At 37.9% G+C, this 21,125-nt stretch overlaps 2 protein-coding genes across 4 annotated transcripts in view; both read left to right on the plus strand.

Moving 5' to 3' along the window:
• Positions 1 to 165: 165 nt before the first annotated feature.
• Positions 166 to 17,793, plus strand: ATP6V0A2 (ATPase H+ transporting V0 subunit a2). The gene is made up of 20 exons (XM_027469769.3): positions 166 to 445; positions 1,540 to 1,618; positions 2,847 to 2,944; positions 3,503 to 3,640; positions 4,169 to 4,269; positions 4,955 to 5,081; positions 6,172 to 6,254; positions 6,639 to 6,732; positions 7,065 to 7,277; positions 7,703 to 7,853; positions 8,621 to 8,760; positions 9,714 to 9,871; positions 11,374 to 11,464; positions 11,762 to 11,880; positions 12,350 to 12,560; positions 13,117 to 13,236; positions 13,493 to 13,612; positions 14,816 to 14,933; positions 15,541 to 15,712; positions 16,613 to 17,793. The coding sequence occupies exons 1-20, from the start codon at positions 329 to 331 to the stop codon at positions 16,713 to 16,715; spliced, it is 2,553 nt and encodes an 850-aa protein (XP_027325570.1). The 5' UTR covers positions 166 to 328; the 3' UTR covers positions 16,716 to 17,793.
• A 134-nt stretch (positions 17,794 to 17,927) lies between these two features.
• Positions 17,928 to 21,125, plus strand: part of DNAH10 (dynein axonemal heavy chain 10) — a 56,015-nt gene continuing 52,817 nt past the window's right edge. Inside the window, exons 1-3 of one of the 3 annotated variants that reach the window (XR_011803779.1) lie at positions 17,928 to 18,290; positions 19,341 to 19,486; positions 20,285 to 20,390. Coding sequence is in view for 2 of the 3 variants with exons in the window: in XM_072024389.1 (XP_071880490.1) it covers positions 18,059 to 18,290; positions 19,341 to 19,486; positions 20,285 to 20,390 (484 nt within the window). In the remaining variant the exon portion in view is untranslated. The remainder of the gene's footprint in view (positions 18,291 to 19,340; positions 19,487 to 20,284; positions 20,391 to 21,125) is intronic. The other 2 variants (XM_072024389.1, XM_072024388.1) reach the window with 2 other exon arrangements.

Genomic DNA, 21,125 nt, shown 5'->3' on the forward strand with positions numbered 1-21,125 from the left:
CCTACAGCTTTTCTTGCGGTTATTAACCACTGTGCCACCCGCAGGTACATTCCCAGGGCTTAGAGGATCCCCTTTACCCCTCCCAGCCCTTTATTTTCTCCTTTCCCCTCTTTCCACGTGGACCCCCTTGGCTCCCCCCCCCCCCCCGGCTCCGCCTTTCCCCGCTCGGCCCCCTCGGGGCCCTGCCCCCGGAAGCAGCCGGGCCGGGCCGGGCCGTGATGGCCGCGGCAGCGCGGGGCAGAGCCGGGCCCCGCTGAGCTCCCCTCCACACCTCATTTTCCCCTCGGGTCCTTTCCCCTGGAGCCCGTTCCCGGTGCCGGGCCCCACCATGGGCTCGCTGTTCCGCGGGGAGCCGCTGTGCCTGGCGCAGCTCTTCCTGCAGAGCGGCTCGGCCTACGAGTGCCTCAGCGAGGTGGGCGAGCGCGGCCTGGCCGAGTTCCGAGACGTGAGTAGCGGGCGCTGGAAACAGCCCCCGGGGACCCCCGGCTGGGCGCAGGGTCCGTGTGGGGGGGAAAAAGAGGGCGATGGGAAGGCCGCGGCCTTCCTGAGGCAGCGGGGAGGGCCCGAGCCCACCCCTCACAGGGGTATTGTAAGCTCTGGGGGTGGTGGAGCATCCTGCAGGGAGGCTGTTGTGCGCCTGAAGCCACCCTGATCTCGGTCTGTAGGTGCTTAGCCAGGAGGTGCAGCCACCCCACTGACAGACCGATGGAAACATCGCAGTGCTGTCAGCTCATTCCTTCACCATCGCACGCTGCTGCTCTGTAAAATGAGTTTGTTCCCAGAGCAGCAGTTCACCTTGAAGGAAAGCGAGTGCCTCGCTAATAGAAGATGGGTTGGGCAATAATTAACTTTTGTTTCTGCATAGTCTCATTGTAATTATATGATCTTTGCTTGCTGACTGAGACTTTGGAATTTCTCTCAGGTATTCTTCATAAACGTAGGTTACAAAATCTTAGTAAGGAAAACTTACATAACAACTAATTACCAAATAGAATGGGTAGGAGGATCCTGTAGGAATTAGTACTTGAGTTTTGTGTTTAAAGGCCACTGATGCCATTTCAGGTAGTCCAGATTTTAAAGTTGAACGTGTAACCAGAGACAATGCACACTCATGGGAAAGTGGGGAAAAAGATCTGGTCAAAGTTCAACATTTCAAATAGATTTTATGGAAATACATAGCAAAAAAATATTTATCGATAGGTTCTTTTTTATTAATTTGAAGTCTTTAAGCAGTAACTTAAAATGGTAGGAATAATATGGGGGTGGTTTCTCCAATAGACTTGAGTTAGTTTGTTATCAGTGTCTTTCATTCTTTTTACTCAAATCATTCTGTTTTAGTAAAACCTTGCTATTTGAAGACTTCTGCCTTTTTTAAAATAGCTTCCTAGCTGAAAAGCAGTTTTTAGAAAGAGAAGGCTTGTAGAAAGTTTTGCATGCACGGTACATGCAAAACTGGCTCCATGGAGTCAGAGAAACAGCTGTGTTTTTTAGTGGTGTTTTTTTGTTTCATCACCTAATAAGCATTTTATCCTTCTTCAGCTCAACCCAAATGTAAGTGTATTTCAGAGAAAATTTGTGAATGAAGTAAAGAAATGTGAAGAAATGGAAAGAATACTTGGTGAGCTTTATTTTCATACCTATTTTCATCTCATCTGTGGCTTTAATAAAGTTCACTTTGCCAGAGGATCTATAGTGGAGGTTTCAGCTAGAGCTTTTCTTGTTTTTCCTAGTGTTGCACTATTCTAACGTTTTGGAATCTTTTAGACATTTTTCCTATCTGTGAAGAAATAAAATGCATGCACTCAAGTACATAGAGTGTCTGCAGCTCTTCGCAGCTAGAGCTGGCTTGTTTGACTGCAATGCTGAATTGGGTCAGAACATACAAATATGTTCTTTAATCTGCATTCATACGCTGTGTCAGCTTTGAGTGTATCACAGGTTTGTTTAAGTTGGAAGGGACCTCTAGAGATCACCTAGTCCCACCGTCTGCTCTAGCAGAGTAAGCTAGAGCCCATTTTCCAGGGCTGTGTTCAGTGAGGTTTCCAATACATGTACAGGTAGAGACTCTACAGCCTCAGGGCTGCTTGGAAAATAGAAATGTTACTCTAGATATTCCCTTGACTAAAAAGAAAAACCAAATTTCTCATGTAGTGCTGTTGAACTTCCAAGCACTCTCCAAAGCATTTTAAGTTACTAATAATCGTTTTCACATGATAGTCAAGGAATAGAGAAAGAACATGAAGAGCATTACAGCCAGGATGCCGATTACTTCAACATACCCAGAGGAAAAGCTGCTGTTGAAAGATTCTTTTATTGAAATCTCTTATTAGAGCCACGTGCTGGTCATGCCAAATATCCCAGTAGCTGTTGTGGCAATCTCACTGCCCAGCATGAGCTGCAGGCGTTGTCAGGGTTTCTTAAGCCTCCTTGTTTGAACACCTTTTATTCCGAACATGGGATGTTGAGCAGGGCATCAGTTTTTGGCAGATGGCATTAGGAGTAGAAAGTAGCATATTATGAAGAGTCAAAAGCTTCTTAAAAAGTGCTTGCGCTTGGAAAGTTTCGGTCTGCGGTCCCTGAAGATAGTTTACTTCTACAAATGCCCAAGGGAGCAGTGCTCTCTGTCTTGTGTTGCTAGCACTTCATAAGTCGATCTTTTTCTCCATGGAGCACTAATCTTTATCCTTCCTTTGTGTTCTTCCTGAAGACTCTTTGTGTATTGTTGCCAAAATAAATTAATAAAATAATTAGGGCCTGATGCTGCAGTGTTGTCACTGCCCTCAATAACAGCTGAAGATCAACTGTGCAGTTTTCAGTTTCATTTCTGATTGTGTTTTTTTCTCCAGGGTATTTAGTACAAGAAATTAAAAAGGCGGATATTCCTCTTCCTGAAGGAGATGTTGCTCCTCCTGCGCCCTTGCTGAAACACATTTTAGAAATCCAGGTAATTTTTTTTACACTCCAGATGCCCGAACTGTTCTCAGTTTAAAATATAAATTAAAATAAATAAACAAAAATAAATATATAAAAACACAGATAAACAAATTTTTAAAGTAATAAAAAAAATAAACATCCATGTTTTCCAGGGTGTGTGGGAATTTTATATGCCCAAGACTCTGTTTTCCCATGTTGGTTGTGTAATGAAACACGGTGCTCTTTCCTGTGAGTGCTTATAATTTTGAATAGCATTCTGTTCTGCTCTAATTCTATCGGTAGAATAGGTAGCTGACTCATTCCAAGTTCTAATTCCAAGTCTGCCTTACTTAGCTCAAACACAGATTAGAGTCGTAACAACAGACTTAATGGATGCTAGTGGAGGATCAAGTATACTTGATACAAAGCGATCTTTGGCAGGCTGAAGAAGAAAATTTATGGAGCTTAAGTTAACTAAGAAATTGAGAAGTTCCTATTTTTAAGCCAAATTAACTTGCTTAAAATTCATCCTCCCCTGGTTTCCAAAATGGAGTAACCGATTCTGTATCGCTTTTATTTCGTGTAACAGGAACAGCTGCAGAAACTGGAAACAGAATTGAGGGAAGTAAATAAAAACAAAGAAAAGCTGAGGAAAAATCTGCTTGAACTGACAGAATACACATGCATGTTGGATGTCACACAAACGTTTGTTAGGAGAACAGCAGAGGTACTACTTGTGGTGTTTGACTATAATTTGTGTGTCATGTGATGGTTCTGTTGCGTGCTGTTAGTGCTTGTAGTTAAGTGCATGACTTCCTGTTGGGTTTTACACCACCGTACATTATTTGTTTGCTTGGTACCTAGAGAACCTGGCTCACAACTACTTGTGCTTGTATGTACAGGCATTAGGCATATCCACAGCAAAACGCAGCCCTGAAACTTGGGAGCTCTGTGATTTCTCTGATTCATCTGAAGGTTACTGCTGATGCCAGCAGACGATGAAGTCATATTCGTGTTATTTTGATGTGTAAATTGTGCTGAGAAATTTATCACATAACCTTTGCAACAGTGACTATAATCGCTGAGTGACTCACATGAGATCCCAAGATATCGTTGTTATCTGAGTTGAACGCAGGAAATGCTTTTGTAGTTTTACTGAAAGACTTTACTTAATTAGCTTTTCTTCTATAGAATAATAAATGAACTAAAATATTTTTTTCTGAATGCTGTGAATGATCTTTCTTTTATTTCATAGTATGAATCCCATTTACACATGAATTATGAAGAATTTCCATCTGTGGAAAACGAGCCATTTGTGGATTACAACTGCATGCATAGACTGGGTGCCAAGCTTGGGTAGGTATGGTTCAGCTGAGGTATGCCAGCTTGTCATGGTGTGCTGTTTCAAAACTGCTGGATGAGCTGCTGCAAATAACAGGCTGGTTTCTCAGGATGGGATGTTGTGTGACTCCAGTGATTTAAGATGAGTCAAACCATTTTAGACTGAGTGTCCCAAATGCATTTCTGAAACAAAACTGGATTCTTTAAAGGGATAAGTAGGTCTGCACCAAGAATACTGTCATAAAGCTTTTGTGTGTGTTTAAAGCATCTTCTACTGTACAAACTGTTTTTCCAGGATAAACACACAGTGTTTCAATGAGCTGTTTGAGTCAGTTGTAAATGTAACATTATTAATGGTATTGCCTACTTGCCTTTAAAATGATATAGGGACACAGCTCCCTGCAATGTCGTTATTAGAGTACCTTACTGAATAAAAAATTAACGACCTTACTACTGCAGAAAGAAATTGCATTAAATATTCTAGTTGTTTGTTCAGACTTATAATCCATCTGTTTTCCAAACAGAAATTGCATCTTTATTTTATATATTGGTTAGTTTCTATATAGGGTAGTACTTCCTTCTTTAGAGTTGACAGATATTAAATTCTTGTGACTGATCTGGAGTGATGATGTGCTCTGAGATTTTAACTCGTGGATCTTGACTTATTTTTCAAATGTGTTTTTTTTTTTTTTCCCCATAGATTTATATCTGGGTTAGTTCATCGAGCAAAAGTTGAAGCGTTTGAAAAAATGCTGTGGAGAGTCTGTAAAGGTTATACTATTCTTACGTATGCAGAGTTGGATGAATGTCTGGAAGATCCAGATACAGTGAGTAAACATTGTAACTATTTTTTTGTTTGTTCGCTTTGTATGATGTGAAAGAATTGCTGCTCAGGTCTGCAGTGAATATAAATGATGTCCTAGAGCCTTTAGAGAGAAAATCATTTTCAAGTATTATTACTTCCAAGGCTTCAAAATTAGAGGTCTCAATTCCATCATAACTCTAAGAATAGCAATTAATTTTTCATGGCTCAGCTTGATCACAGAATATCCCAAGTTAGAAAGGTCCCACAAGGATGATGGAGTCCAACTCTGGGCTCCACACAACACTACCTAAAAATTAAAACACATGTCTGAAAGTGTTGTCCAAACACTTCTCCAACTCCAGCAGGCTTGATGCTGTGACTGCATCAGGCTGTGAGTGGGAGCCTGTCCCAGTGCCTGACCACCCTCTGGGTGCAGAACCTTTCCCTAACGCCCAGCCTGACCTTCCCCTGTCCCAGCTCCATGCCGTTCCCTTGGGTCCTGTCGCTGTCCCCAGAGAGCAGAGCTCAGTGCCTTGAGGCCTCCCGTCAGCCTTCTGTCCTTCCAGCTGAACAAACCAAGTGACCTTGGCTGCTCGTCATATGTCTTGTCCTTTATTGCAGAACTTTATTGTGGAATAGTTGTGTCTTTTGTTTGGCTACCTTGATCAAAATGCGTGGCATAGATGCCTGCTTGGATATTTATTAACCAGGTCTATACAGGCCATTACCTTTTAATAACCCTTTTATTTGTTCATTCATTCAGTAGTTAAGGAAAAAAGTCTGGAATATGGTCAGCCTTCTATGAAGATTTTTCTCTAAACTTACAAATTCACTTTGTAAATTAGCAGCTATGGCTGTCTAATATTAATTTAAATTTTGCTTTGCATCTAATTTGTAACACTTAATTTTTTTCAAGGCTTATGTTACTAAAAAAAACCTTGAAATATTGGTACACTTGAATTTTTGTTTTTTGTTCTTAACTAAAATGGTGGAATGTTAATGCTACTGACACTTTTCTAATTATATAGTAAAATAACAAATTTGAATAAGTACAGCACAGGAGAGTTGTCGGTTAAAAAGCAAACTTCATCAACTTAACCTTTTTTTTTCAGGGTGAAACCACAAAATGGTTTGTGTTTTTAGTGTCCTATTGGGGTGAACAAATTGGCCAGAAAGTTAAGAAGATTTGTGACTGGTAAGAAGTAAATTTTATATATATATAAATAATATATGTAATAAAATATATAATTTCTTTATGTCTGGATTGTTTTCTTCTTTGTTTCCCCCCCTCCTCCCCTTCCTTGGAAATGTTAATTTCATGCAAGGTTTTGAAGTTAAATCTGTTTTTTTCCTAGCCCCTCAGTTGCATCTAGCTTTATAATTATCTCACATACAAATAAATGTATGGGTCATTTTATCTGCAATCCTTTTTAAGTATTGGCAAAACAGTGACTGTGAGTTGAATCTGGTCTGTGGTTATTAGGCAGCATGTATAACATGCAGATTTCACTAGGGCCTGGGGTTGGCTGTTATTTTTCTTTAGGTTGGTTATTAAGTACAGACTTCTGTGTTTCTGTAGCTATCACTGTCATGTGTATCCCTATCCAAATACCATGGATGAGCGCACAGCAGTTGTAGAAGGACTAAACGTTCGTATTCAGGATCTTCGTACTGTGAGTAAATTCTAATAGTATATTCCCTTTGCTGTAGTTAATGCACTATAGGAAATCACTTAATGTATCACAGTATTAAATACATTAATATGTTTCTAAAATGTTTGCAGCTATGGATCTGAACTTGACCCTATGTAGTGTCCGTGGTCTTGTGTTGCAAGTATTTACTATACTTCAGGATAATTCTACTGCCTAAAACAGAAGGCAGTGCTTATTGTGGCCTCCTACAAATGTGGTTCATCACTGAACAAATACTTAATGCTTTACTGTGGTTAACATAAATGTTCCTACATTTTTCAATGAAAGTTTTTTGTTTTTCTTCTTGGACAAAGGTGCTGCAAAAAACTGAGGATTACTTACGCCAAGTTCTGTGTAAAGCATCTGAATCCATCTATACATGGGTTATCCAAGTAAAGAAGATGAAAGCCATTTATCATGTACTCAACTTGTGCAGTTTTGATGTCACAAATAAATGTTTAATTGCTGAGGTTTGGTGTCCAGTGGCTGATCTTCAAAACTTGCGCCATGCGTTGGAGGAAGGTTCGGTAAGTCAGCTGAATGCTCACAGATGTTAGAATTTCTGTCTTCAACTAACTATATGCATAAGGAAAGAAAAAAAATAAAATAGGGTGAAAATCAGTCACAGGCAGGTCTTGATCTCTGTGTACTCATACTAAACAATTCCTTTATGGACAGAGCCTTTTTTAGTGTTTTGTATAAGAAAATTATTAAAATTTGATATTTCATATAAAGTAAGGATTAGAACACTGTATGTTAGTGTTTTTAGAGGAACAGATTAGTGTAATTTTTATTTTTTTAAAGGCACAAAGGGATAAATGTTAAATTTGAGGGTTACTTCAGGCATGTTTCAAGATCAGTGAAACAGTTGATAGAGAAAACATTTTCACTTTGATTAAATTATCAACTGAGTTTTCATATAAATGTATCTTCTCTTTCTGTTTGTAATCAGAGGAAGAGTGGAGCCACAATTTCTTCATTCATGAATACCATCCCGACAACACAACCCCCTCCAACTCTGATACGTACCAATAAATTCACCTCAGGGTTCCAAAATATTGTTGATGCTTATGGAGTTGGAAACTATGGAGAAGTTAATCCAGGTTGGTCCTCCAGCATCTGAACTGTGAGCTGTGCTGCCATTATTGCTTGTTTTGTAAGGCTGTGTGTTTAAATACCTTGCTCAACTAGACGCCAGTTGTGGCAAAACAGTGACAACCATACAAGTAGCTGTTTGAAAACCTCAGTAGCTCATCAAAAGTACAAATGGGGTTCCAAGCAGTAAGATTGGATTTAATTTTAGTGCATTATTTCAGCATTAAAACAGCAGTAATGATTGTATATTTCTTTATAAACCTTACCTTGGATAAGAAAAAATATTTAGGGAAAAGAAGAAAACTTGGTAATGGCTACTGTTCTTGCTCAAGTATGCAAGCTCATCCCTTGAAAAATCCTGCTTGTTGTATGGCCCAATTAGTTTAATAGCCTCATGTATTTTTGTAGCTATCTTGAGTATGAGACTATCATGTCACATTCTACAGGAGAATGTAAGTTATACTACAGAGTCAAAGTAACTGTGGAAAATAACTATTTTCTCATATATTATATACTTTCTCATATATTATAGAACTGTGAGCTGAAGCTCATCTGTGGAGTTGTCACTACAAAGGGTATATTTAGATAAGCAAGCTTTAAACTGAGTTAAGTTTATGGTGTGGGTGAGATGTCTGTTAGCATGGGGTGAAATGTCTTTCAAACTTAAAGCTGAACAAATCAAGAGGTTAAAATACTTTAATTGCTTACACATAATTCAGATACCACCATCATCTATTGTGCTATGTGCCTGAAATCTGTTATGTTGCCATTTCAGCTCTCTATACCATCATCACTTTTCCCTTCTTGTTTGCCATTATGTTTGGAGACTTTGGGCATGGTCTGCTGATGTTCATCTTTGCACTCCTGACAATACTGTATGAAAACCATCCTAGGTTACAAAGATCACAGGATGAGGTAAAGAAAATTATAAATAACTTAACCTCCACCAGCAAGATAGTTTCAATTGGATAGTTACTGTGTTTCTGGAAAGTAATATTTTTAGTGCATGTGTTTTTTCTTTGTTTTAGGATTTTACATGTTTAAAATTACCATATTTCTCAAGATTAATGCTTGTCAAGATTAATAATGCTTGTTTAGATTAATTTTAACAAACTATTATTTTTATTTGAGAGAGGGGGCTTGTGTTTCCTTCTGCTATGGCTACTTAGCAATGCGTCAATTTTACGGAATGGGATTACAGTGACTAACCTGAAGAGAAAATGGCTTTTCAAATTCCACCTTCTTTTATTGTTTCTGAAAATGAGCTGTAGTTTGAAATTAATAACACTTAATTTTATCTCATCTTTTAATGACGTAAACTTGGAAAGCAGGAACACTTGCATCTCTTGTTAGAATTATATTTAATTAAGATTAACTTCACTTCTTGAAAAACAGTCCAGGGGAAGTCCAGGGGAAGAAACGTGGCTTACAAAGGCTATTCAATTAGTATAAGGATACCAGTGGGAAAAGTCTCAGTTTGTGTCACGGGAGCTTGCATGGGAAATTCAAATCTCTTCATTCACCTTAAACCAAAGTTGTCTTTCTGAATCTACCTGCTGCTAGCTCTATGTCCTAATGCAGCCTTTGCATATAAATCTCTTGGCATGAAGTTGCAAATGTGGAGATCTGAACCTCAGTAATTTAGTGACTGGTATTTGCAAATTGCTTATTTGGATGCTTAAAGAAAAGGTGTTTGTTCCATTTTGATTGATCTTCATACTATTTATAGATTATTTGCAAGAATTTTTAGTTTTTTAGAAGTTTTGTGAGGCAAAAAATGTTTCTTTTAGAAATGTGTAGATAGCAATTCACATAGCAGATGATGAATAATGTTTTCTTTTTTTTTCTTTTTTTTTAAATACTTACAGATAATGAAAATGTTATTTGAAGGCCGATATGTTATTTTATTGATGGGTTTGTTTTCTGTATACACTGGACTGATTTATAATGATTGTTTTTCAAAGTCATTAAATATATTTGGTTCCGGATGGAATGTTTCAGCAATGTTTGAGCAGAAGGTTTGGCGGTGAGTAGCATACCTCCGTTTGCTATATCATTAAAGCAAATCTACTTCCTGTAACAGTTTAACCCTTTGGCCCTTTAGCTGTCCTTTTACTGAGAGTAGTAATGAAATCTAGCAAAATCTAGTTAAACTATCAAATGCTAGTGAGCTAAGCAATAAGTTTCTTCTAAAGTTTCATCTACTCTTAAAATAAAAAAAAAAGCATTAGTAGTTATTTAGAAACAAAATAAAATTGTTTGCTTAAATTGGAAAATCCACAGAGAACACAATTTCTTCCAAAACTGCTGTTGGAATTGGAGTATGTATAATTCAGTCGGTCTGTCAGGTTAATCTCTTACCAATACTACTTTATAGGGTTATCTTGCTGTCATGTTCTCAATCACTGAGATAATTTTCTAGACTTTTATAATTAGATTTAGATAAAAATCAGTCTCCTCCTGGACCAAATTTCGTTGCAGTACCCTCATGCTATCTATGCTAGTTAGGAACTTGTATTAAAAACTGCAGCTAGCATAATTATCGGTGGTAAGAGCTCACATGCATTAATTTTAGAGGCAATATTTCTTGGGTTAATTCAGTGTCTAAAGCTCCTTAGGGGTGTTCAGCATCTCTTCTTGTGGTCTTCTTGAGGTTAGTTCAGGATGTTTATTTACTGATAGCCAGCAGTTTTCTTTCAAAGTGTTAAAAGTGTACAACTGTTCTGCTGTAACTAACGAAAATAGATAGAGCAAAGTTTTTGAGAGAAATAGAAAACACAGGGCAAGTTTTGGAGAAACTTGTCCCAGAATACAGTTCTGGAATTAGCCAAGAAGTATGGGTATCTACTGTAAAGGTACAATGACATTAATTATCTAGCAAATATTAGTCTATGTACAGCCTTTCTTGATAGCGCAAAAAAAATAAAGCAGGCTGTGAAAAAGTAGTTCTGATAAATCACATAAACTGGGATAAGTTTATTATTTTAGGGTGTTAAGGCCTTTTGGTATTTAAATGTTCACAGCTTGCATTTCAAAAACAGGAAGTGGCTTAAAGTAGAGTCAAAACTACTGACTTCAGTTCAAATGTGACAAGGTTGCAAGTAATTTGTTAATTAAAGGAAGTGATTTGTTAATTAAAAACAGTTTGAACTTATAGTGGAAACCTTATTTTTCCCTTTTACATTTGAATATGCAGTCCTTTGAGTGGTTGTTAGTGAATTTTATGTAAAAGCAAATTGGGAGCTTTTACAACGAAGCTTTATTCTAGGGGAATGCAGAATTAAAAAAATCTAGAAACTTTCCTTTTAAAGACAGTGAATTAAGAACAGGTTCAGAGCCTTGATTTTGGTTGTTATTTTTACTAGCTGGATCCCTTGTACTTAGAAGTTGCTTTATCCTTTTACAGGCTGAATCTGGGTGAATGCTTTAGTTATGGAAAGCAGGAGTAGTGTCCTGCAGAATGCAAGGTATACATTGCCACAGTGTTTAAACCATGTTAGATCTGATTGTGATTTTCTTTCTCTGCAGTCTTGAGGATCTGAAGTCTAATCAATTTTTAACGCTGGATCCAAATGTTACTGGTGTATACAATGGAGCTTATCCCTTTGGAATCGATCCGGTTAGTTTTATTCTTTTAAATTCTCCTTTGTGATGATTACTCATCTTTAAATTAGGCTTTGGTATGCATATTAGGAAGATAAACATTTTTTTTTCCCATAGTATGTTTTTTCTCTCCATTCAAAATGTTTGTTCATTTATGAATCAAAGAAAGACTTAACTATTTTCACAGAACTCAGACTTCAGTTGTGATTTCATTTTGAGGTAGAATTATGCTGTCCTAATAGAAGAAGAATACTGTTTTATTCCTGTTATTACATTGTTCTGAAATGTGTGTTTTGTCTTTTTTCTTCCTCAGATCTGGAATTTGGCAAGCAACCGTCTCAGTTTTTTAAATTCTTTCAAAATGAAAATGTCTGTGATTTTTGGAGTAGCTCACATGACGTTTGGAGTTGTATTGGGGGTGTTTAACCACTTGTAAGTACAAAAAGTTAAGATAATATTGTCATTACATGCTTTTTGTCAAGTCTTGAATTATAACAGTTAACCTGCCAAGAGAAGTGAAGATCTATTATCGTGTTTAAAAAAAAAAAAATAATAAAAAAAATGTATTAAGACAGTAACAGGGAGATTTCCTTTTACATAAATGAGGCAATGGGTCAGTATTATGCCAAAAAATCTGAAGCGACTGATAAATGTGATAACTTATTTTACTTTTTGTTAAATACAAGTACATGCTTCGTATGGTCTTGATTTCCACTGAAATACCTGGTTAAATTTTCCTGAATATGAAGAAATTATTATTATTTTTTTATTCTAATTTTAATCCTTCTCCATAAAAGTGCAACCACTGTTCTGTTTCATTGAAATCATGTTTGGGCCCCATATTTATCCTGACCTTTCTTGGTAAAACTTTTTTTTTCCCTTTTTTTTTTTTATCTTTCAGGCATTTCAAGAAGAAGTACAATATTTATTTGGTTTTTCTTCCTGAACTTTTATTCATGATGTGCATTTTTGGCTACCTTGTGTTTATGATCTTCTTTAAGTGGTTAGCATACTCTGCAGAGGACTCTACATCTGCTCCTAGCATTCTGATTGAGTTTATTAACATGTTCCTGTTTCCTGGTGGTGAAACAGATGTCTTTTATACTGGGCAGGTCAGTAATGTGCTTGCAATCTTCTGATGATTCTGTGTTCCCTGTGCAGTTAACTTCTTTACAAGTCATGTTCTCCTATGAAGGGGAATGTATCAGACTAAGGGGAAAATGAATGAACGGTACGATTTTTTCATTCTTAGTTTTAAGATTTTATGTAGTGACTTGTAAAAATATGTTACTAGAACAAGAACAAAATCTCCCAGTTTATTGTTGAGGCTAGAGAACAGAGCAGTATTCTTGTGATTTTGATGCTTTCCTGTGTACTCTTAAAAAAATAAAATAAAATAAAATAAATCTTAGTACACTGAGCATCAGTCATGCATTAACTTAGAACCAAGTCCTGAAGGTGTCGGGTGCCTGTAACCCCATTTAAGGGCCTGATTAAGTAAATACTTGCACGTACATGCATTTTCAAATTGGAGTACATGCCCACTGATATCAGTAGTATTTTTCTCATATTTTGCTCAAACAGTTTTTTAAAGGAAAATGGGAAGGCTTTTACTAATTTTGATTTTGGAACCTGATCTAATTTTCTTTCTTTCCTACTTATGAACAGGTTGGTCTACAGAGGTTTTTACTGAGTATTGCTTTCCTTTCTGTTCCCGTAATGCTTTTTGGAAAACCACTTTATTTATATTGGTTGCACAGTGGAAGACGAGGCATTAGAACGTACAGGGTGAGTATTGAGATACATTTAGATATTTCTTCAGTATAGAAAAATTGAGCTAGTAATATGGCATACAGAATAATGTCCATAACTAGATGCTTCTACGCAACATGGCACATTCTCAACTGTAATGTATGATAATGCTTTGTTCCTCTACACTGGTCATTTTTGCCTTTGGGAATGTTACTTCTTGCAACTACTTTAAACAAACTTTGACACTGAGAGTCCACTTAGCAAACAGACATGATGCATATCAATTTTGCAGAGTGGCTACAAGCTAATACGAAAAGAGAGTGAAGAAGAACTTTCTCTGCTGCGATCTCATGATGTGGAAGAAGGAAACAGTCATTCAGACAGTGGTCACAGAGAGGGGGAAGAAGAGGAGGTGACTATCTTACTTAATTTCTAATTAGTGTGTCCTTGAAAGCAAATGAGAAGTTGAAAATCAAGAAGATTGTTTGTGTACTGAGTCCATGGAAATTTCTAAGAATATCAGCTGAGCCTTTTCAAATACCTTGATGCATGAATGCAATTAGTGTATTCTTGTTTGTTGCTATTTTATCATTATTTGTTGATATGTTCAGATTGTGGTACAGCAAACCACATCTATCTGTAGTGGAGAACATGAAGAGGGCTTTATTTGAATCAGACTAGAGTTGTTTTGTTTTTGTTTTTTTTTTTAATTGAAGAAGTGGTATAAATTTTCTTTTTTTTCCTGTATGCTTTTATGGATTCTTAACATTAAGGAAAGAAGATGGCTATGCAATTTCCTGTTAATTAGCCTTGACTTTCCACCTAGAGAAAACTTCTTATAGTTGAAAATCAGATGTGACAAAGCTTATTTCTAATGGCGGTTTGGAGACATTAACTTGAATTTCTAGTCCTAGCTATTATTGCTATCTAGTTTGGCCAAATCTTTAAAAGTATTTACTGTTTCCACTGACGTCATGTAGATTTTTAAAGCCAGGAAACTGCTTCGGTTTCTGAGTGTGCGGTCTACCTGTAGTAGTTACTTCACTGGGGGCGGTAGAATTTTGCTTGCTATGTGTAGAAAATAGAAGAATTGTTTGCTTAAATAAAATGTTTTAGTTTCTTGCAAAGGAGTTGAAACTTGCAGTGGTATTAGGCTTGGTGCTCTACTAGCAACAAACACATGAATTTAGATTTTTCATTATTAATGTAAATGCTTCTATGTCACTTGTATTACTAATAATTAACGCTAATTTTAATGATTCAGAAACTTGCGATATCAATAGAATAGGAATTGGAGATGTGGTTGGTTTTACTACCTTTATTTTTCAAGTATTAGATCATATTCCATGTGGAAAACATAAATTTGCATACATCTGTCCACAAAGTAATTAGGGAAACTAACTAGAAAACTGTAGCATCTGATTTTTTTTGTGGTGGTGGTTATTCTGTAATGAGGCTCTTAAACGTGCCAGGGGCTTTTTTAAAATTTGATATGAAGTCAGTGTATTACCCCTTAACAGATTTTTCTGTATAGTAAGATTTGCAGATGAATGTTTTTTTTTTTCATGCTGTGCTATGTTGTTCAAATGAATACAAATGTATTTTCATATTTTAGTTTAATTTTGCAGATGTTTTTATGAATCAAGCAATTCATACCATTGAATACTGTCTTGGATGTATTTCTAATACAGCCTCGTATCTGAGACTCTGGGCATTAAGTCTTGCTCATGCACGTAAGTATTTTTGTTGGTTTTTGGTTGATTTTAAATCTGTTTTGATTTTTAATGCCAGGTAGAGTGGGGCTGGCCTGTTGAAGCGATACTACTATGAAATTATATTTTACTTTATAATAATAATAATAAAAACTATTTAAACTATAAACATCTATATAAACATCTATGGAAAGCCCCAAAACTAAAATTGTAACTTACTGTTTGAAACCTAGTAACATTTTTCATTGATTGTTCTTGGCTGTGTGGAAGTTGATTTATCTGGGTACAATGTTACATAATAGTATATCAGTGTCCACTGTACCATTTCTTACCTTCCCTTAATTGACCAGTTTGAAAGGTATTTAAAACTTGCTGAAGTCTTAATATCATAGTGCAAAATGTTGCCTACAGTAGACCTTATTTTGAAACTGAGATGTACCTTTAAGTATTTCTTGAAGGAAAAGGGGAAAAAAAAAAGGGGGGGGGGGTTAGCATGAAGACTTGGTTGTAGTTTCCATGCTCAGCAGATCCTGTAATCCTGGTTAAGATACAATACAGGTCAAGTAGAGTAGCTCACTTGGTGGATGTGTGCAGTATCAACATGAATTATGATTTTTTTTTTTTCCAGAACTATCAGAAGTTCTTTGGCAAATGGTGATGAGAGTGGGTCTTCGTGTGGATACAACATATGGTGTCTTACTGCTAGTCCCCGTTCTAGCCTTTTTTGCTGTGCTAACAGTTTGTATTCTTTTGGTAATGGAGGGGCTTTCTGCTTTTCTCCATGCTATACGACTTCACTGGTAAGTTTTAACTCACCATTTTATACTTACCTCACTACAGTGTATACTGGCTTCTTTAGAGGAATTTTTGTTTCAAAATATTATGTGACTTTTTAATAAGTGTAAAGTTAAATAGTCTAATGTTATTTTAGTAGATTTTATCTAATTGCATCAAATAAATGGCTTGTTAGTTGAATGTGAATATTCCTCAGGAATACTTTCAGTACATTCAAATATTATATTTGCTTATGGTGTATATTGACCTCTACCACATTGAGTTTATTATGTGAAATATGAATGAGGACATTTGATTTATAGTATTTTAGCTTTTCATACCATAGAATGTTAGTCACTTTGATAAACATTTTAAGTTTCCATCTGGCTATATCACCGAATGGCTCTGGTCTGTTTTATTTATTTGGCTCAGAACATTATATCTGAGTAAAACTTGCTAAAGTGGGACTGCCAACCCTTAAATATTTTCATCCTTTTTAGTCTCAACATCACGAGTTCCACATTATAGAGTGGATTCAGGGACTTAGTTTGAAACTTGATAAAATTTACAATGTAAGAAAAAGCAGACATTTAGAATATAAACACATGATACAGAGCTATTTGCATTGCTAAGTATTGTCATCATGATACTGTAGATTGGCAAAACAATTAACAGCAACTCAAAAACTAATTAATAAGACTTTAGTGAGATATGAGCCATAACAGCAGAATGTCTGTATGTTTGAGTCTCTTGAGAAACATCAAATTTGCCTGTGACTGTGATAGGAAGGTTAAGTAGCTGCACAGAAAGCGTAAGTGATGGGATTAGGATTGGTTTCATTTGGTTTCTCGTGTTGTACAGTTCTGTTGTTTGACAATTGGTCATTTTGGATTAATATCCAGATTTTGTTTTTTATCTTGTTTCAGGGTGGAATTTCAGAACAAATTCTACACTGGTGGAGGATACAAGTTTACGCCCTTCTCTTTTAAGCACATTTCTTTACATTTTAATAAAGATGATATGGCATAGTTTGGTTGCTGTCAGCAGAAGTGTTTGGGATTGTTCTAGTAGGACAGTGTTTTTCACTGATTGCCTTATAATGCAGCCAAATAATTTTGTAATATATACCTCCCATAGAACTACATAACAATTTGGAGCATCTTGTAAAGTATAGATATAAACTGTACATTTTTCTTGATAAACTAATGTTGTAAATTAATTTTATTCTTAAAAAAAAAAAAAGTGTTACTGCTTGTCCTAAAACCAGTGTAGGCATTTTTTTGTTTAAGCTGTTTATTTTCTTGACCAATTATTTCTAAGTTATCTGAAACATTTTAATCATATTCAACATTCATTACTACTCATATAATCATATACTTAGGCAAGCTACCATCTCATGTACTTTGGGAACAATTTAGCAGTGCAACAGAAGCAACATCTATTTTCAGTATTTATTCCAGAAGGATAACATAATATAAACATGTACATAGCAACATGACATGCTCTTCTTTGGCCATATTTAAAATTGCACTAAAAATGTTAACTTTATGTTCAGAGTTCTGCCCTGAATTACTACTTTAATGTTTCAGAAGCCACAGTCATATTTAATGGTACAGGAGGCAGGATTAGGTGTGGGAACTTGAACTTTCAGCCCTCTTACTTCTCAGTAATGAAGAATTTTGTGATACCTGCTGGTCTGTAAAGCACCTGCAGTGATTGTTATGGGTAAGAGCCTCGGAAAAAACTTGCACTGTCTAAAAGATCTTCGTGCAATGTGGTATCGTCATGTGGAAAGTTTCTACTCCTATGAATAAGGTTATCAAGAATGAAGAATGGGTCTTAAAATCAGGTGTGCTTGTTTGGCTACCCCATGACACAAAAGCCTGGTTTGTCTAACGCTGTATCAAAGCTGTTTTTACCCAGCAGGATGGGGGGAGGCTGCAGGGAGACTGCAAAGGGGTCATTTTTTACATGTGTAATAATGGGGATATTGCCATAATGCTTTACAGCTGTGGAAAGGAAATATTGCCATATTGCTTAATAACCGTGCCAGTTAAAATTTGCACTTATTTCATACTAATTCCGAATAAAAACACTCTTTACGCTGTTCGGAGCCGGCCCTTACATCCCTACGTAGCCACCTGGGGCCCTGGCCGTGCCTCACACAGAGCCCGCCGGGCGGCGGGGGCTGAGGTAAACGCGATCGGGCGGGAAGGGGGCCGGGCGCGTGAGGCGGCCGTTGGGCGGGAAGGGCGCGTGAGGCGGCCGTTGGTCGTGAGGCGGCCGCTGGGCGGGCCGCGGCCATCGCTCCTCCCCGGGCCGTTACCCCGGATACCGCTCGGCGTCAGGCGGCCGCCCGGGGCCTCGCCACCATGAGCCTGAACGACGTGCGGGTGCGGTGGCTGCGGGACCAAGCACTCGCGTCGCTGGGGCTGAGTGATCCGGCGCCTTTCGAGGAGCTGCTGAACCGCCACGGCGGTGAGGGGGCGCGGACCGTGCTGAGCTTCTTCAGCCGCGGTGCTGAGGATGATGAAGAGAGGAAAGCTGCGGGGGTGTTGCTGCTGCGGGTCGAGCGGCGCCCCCAGGAGACCGAGGAAGCAGCGGGTGAGGCTGCCCTGCTTGCCCGGCCTGCGGGACCCTCCCTAGTCCTGCCTAGTCCTGAAACCCTTCCTGCTGCCCTCTCTCCAGCTGTTCCTCTCTCCTTCAGGCCCCTACATGTCCCATCTCTAGAGTCCCAGTCCCTTTCCTTACCCCATTCCCTGCCCCACCATCCCTTGAGCTGTGCCCAGCTAATAACTCAAAAGCTTCCGAAACAGTTACTTGCAGAAGCAAGAGTCCTGCTCTGGTGCTTTATATCCATAAGAGAATTTTGTTCTTACTGTGTAAAAAAGTGCAAAGTTAAGCATGAAGTCTGATGTATGTATAAGTAGACTAAAGGAGTGATGTGACACAACTTTCCACTCTGTACCTCTCAGTGGATGCAGCTACAACACTGCAAGTTGGTGCTTAAAGGCATCAAGACAGGGAGAATTAATATTGCTTCATAATAATTATAGCACACAAAGAAGTGTGATCTTTCCAGTTGGGGATGCAACTATGCTTCTTCCACCTTTTAACTGTCTAGAAGCCTGTGCTGAAAGGGGAAGGAGACATGGTGCAACATCTGAAAGACAGGAAAAATAACATTTGAAATTCTTGAATGGCCCTGGAATTCATGTAGTTGTTTCTGTGTTACAATGTCTTCACCTTTGTTTCTTGGGCGTGGCATTGCTACAGACATTTTCCTCATCATAGATCAGTCACACACAAAAAAAATAATTTTTTTTTGAAGGTTCATTTTGCAAAATGCTTTCATCTTGAAATTTGTTAACCTATTTATTTTATACTAAGAAGTCAATTGTGTTGGAAAATGCTGATAAAGATATTATAGATAAAGCCCTGTAGAATGTAGCATGGTCACTTCCATGTTTGGATTCAGTCCTTCAGCAAGAGTATTCTCCTTTGGGAAAATGTATGGATGTCTGATTGTTGAAAGGCAGTACTGTATGGAGAAGAAAAAGGTCAGTTACTTAATTTTAGAAGAAAATTGGAAGGATCCATCTTATGTGCATGGAATACCTGTTCTTTAAGTGAGTTCTCTTGTGTTATTCTTAGACACGACTCAGAAAAGTAAGACATCTGATCCGGAACCCTCAGACAATAAAAGTGTGTCAGGTCATGTATCAGCTCTCTCTAGCGTGTCTGAATTGAGTGAAGTAGAGCAAAGAGTTGCAGCTGACGGTGTGGAACACACACCCCATGTAAGTCTGTTGTATTCACTCTGTTCTTTTGGGGTATGAAGATTCTGGCTTTCTGATGCAAATATATCAGTAAAACTGATGGGCTAATTAAGGAGGTACAATGCAGACCAAGGACTCAGAGCAGAACAGAACATTTTACAAGAACAAAAATTTTCATTGAAACCATTGGCCTGTGGTGTCTACCACAGCCTCTGAAATTGACTGACATTACAAAGGTAGTTTACTTAGCAAAACTCTATGTTTTTAGTGAGGAAACATGGTAGTGAGTTACTCAGCTACCACATTAGCTATTCCCAGGTTTGCTTGTAACAGAAAAGTTGTAGTTAGAATGATTGTTAGATAAAGACACCATGGGAGGATCCTGTAAGCGACAGTGAAAAAAAGGCTTTTGTACCTCGAGGCTTTTGCCTAATTAGACACTTGGGATGGAGTCTGGCGTTTATAACTATATTTAGTTTATGACTGAGATGCAGTGGGAGGGGAATAGGTGCTTGCACTTTCTCAGAAAGGCTCTATGGGGGGCATTTAACTGTGGTCCATTTTTTTTATGTTTCAAGCACTGTTGCTCTTAGTCCTGTTGGTCTGGAAATTAACATTGTTTTTTACTGTTAGCTGAGTGATTTTTTAAAACTTTTTTTTTTTTTTATGTCACCTGTTTACTTGGACAGCAATGTGAGGATAATGTAGTTAAAATAATGCTTCTATTCCATTGCTTATAGAAGGCAAACGTTGTCTTGCTGTTAGGAAACTTGGCAGCAAATAGTAACAGTCATTCTTCCTTCATGTTTCCTGCTTCAGTTAACAGAACAGAAAGCTGACAAAGTGTATTTGTATGCGGCTCTTGATGAAATTCCTGAAGAATTTGTGTCAGATGCTAGTGTCTATTTTTTGAGAGACACCAAAGGTATTTGTCCTGAATAACTGCTGGCTCTATGTTTCCAGACTTTGTATCAATTATAGAATCATTTAGGTTGGAAAAGACCTTTGAGATCATCAAGTCCCACTGACAACCTGACCTGCTGTGTCCCATCACTGTCCCTTAGCAACACATACACACATTTCTTAAATATTTTCAGGGATGGGGACTCCACCACTTCCCTGGGCAGCCTATTCCAATCCTTGACCTCTCCCTCCATGAAGGAATTCTTCCTAATATTAAATCTAGCCTTCCCCTGGAGCAAGTTGAGATCATTTCCTCATGTTCTATAACTTTTGATCTGAGAAAAAGGGGCTGACAACCTCCTTGCTGCAACTTCTTTTCCAGGAATTGTAGAGAGCGGTGAGGTCTCCCCTCAGTGGTAATGACTGGGACTTAGGCTAGTGCCTATCCATTCCTAACTGGGTAGGAATGCTCTTAGAGTAGAGTAGAGCCAGGAATCAAGAACACTTTTCATATTAAATTTTTGGAAAATTACGTATCTTCCACATTTTGCCAACAGGGATGAAGCTTTCAAGCTGCTCTCAGAGGAACTAATGAGATTTGGTTACTATAACTGCTAGAACTGTACAAAGTGCATTGAGAATGAGGAGCTGTATGTGAAAGTTGGACCATAAGGTGGCAATAAGCACAACTGGGGTTATCAAACATCCAGACCTGACTCAAATTTTGATATACAATAGCAGCATGTGAGAGAGAGGT

The sequence above is a fragment of the Anas platyrhynchos genome, chromosome 16, assembly GCF_047663525.1.
Source record: "Anas platyrhynchos isolate ZD024472 breed Pekin duck chromosome 16, IASCAAS_PekinDuck_T2T, whole genome shotgun sequence".
NCBI classification, from domain to species: Eukaryota; Metazoa; Chordata; class Aves; order Anseriformes; family Anatidae; genus Anas; species Anas platyrhynchos.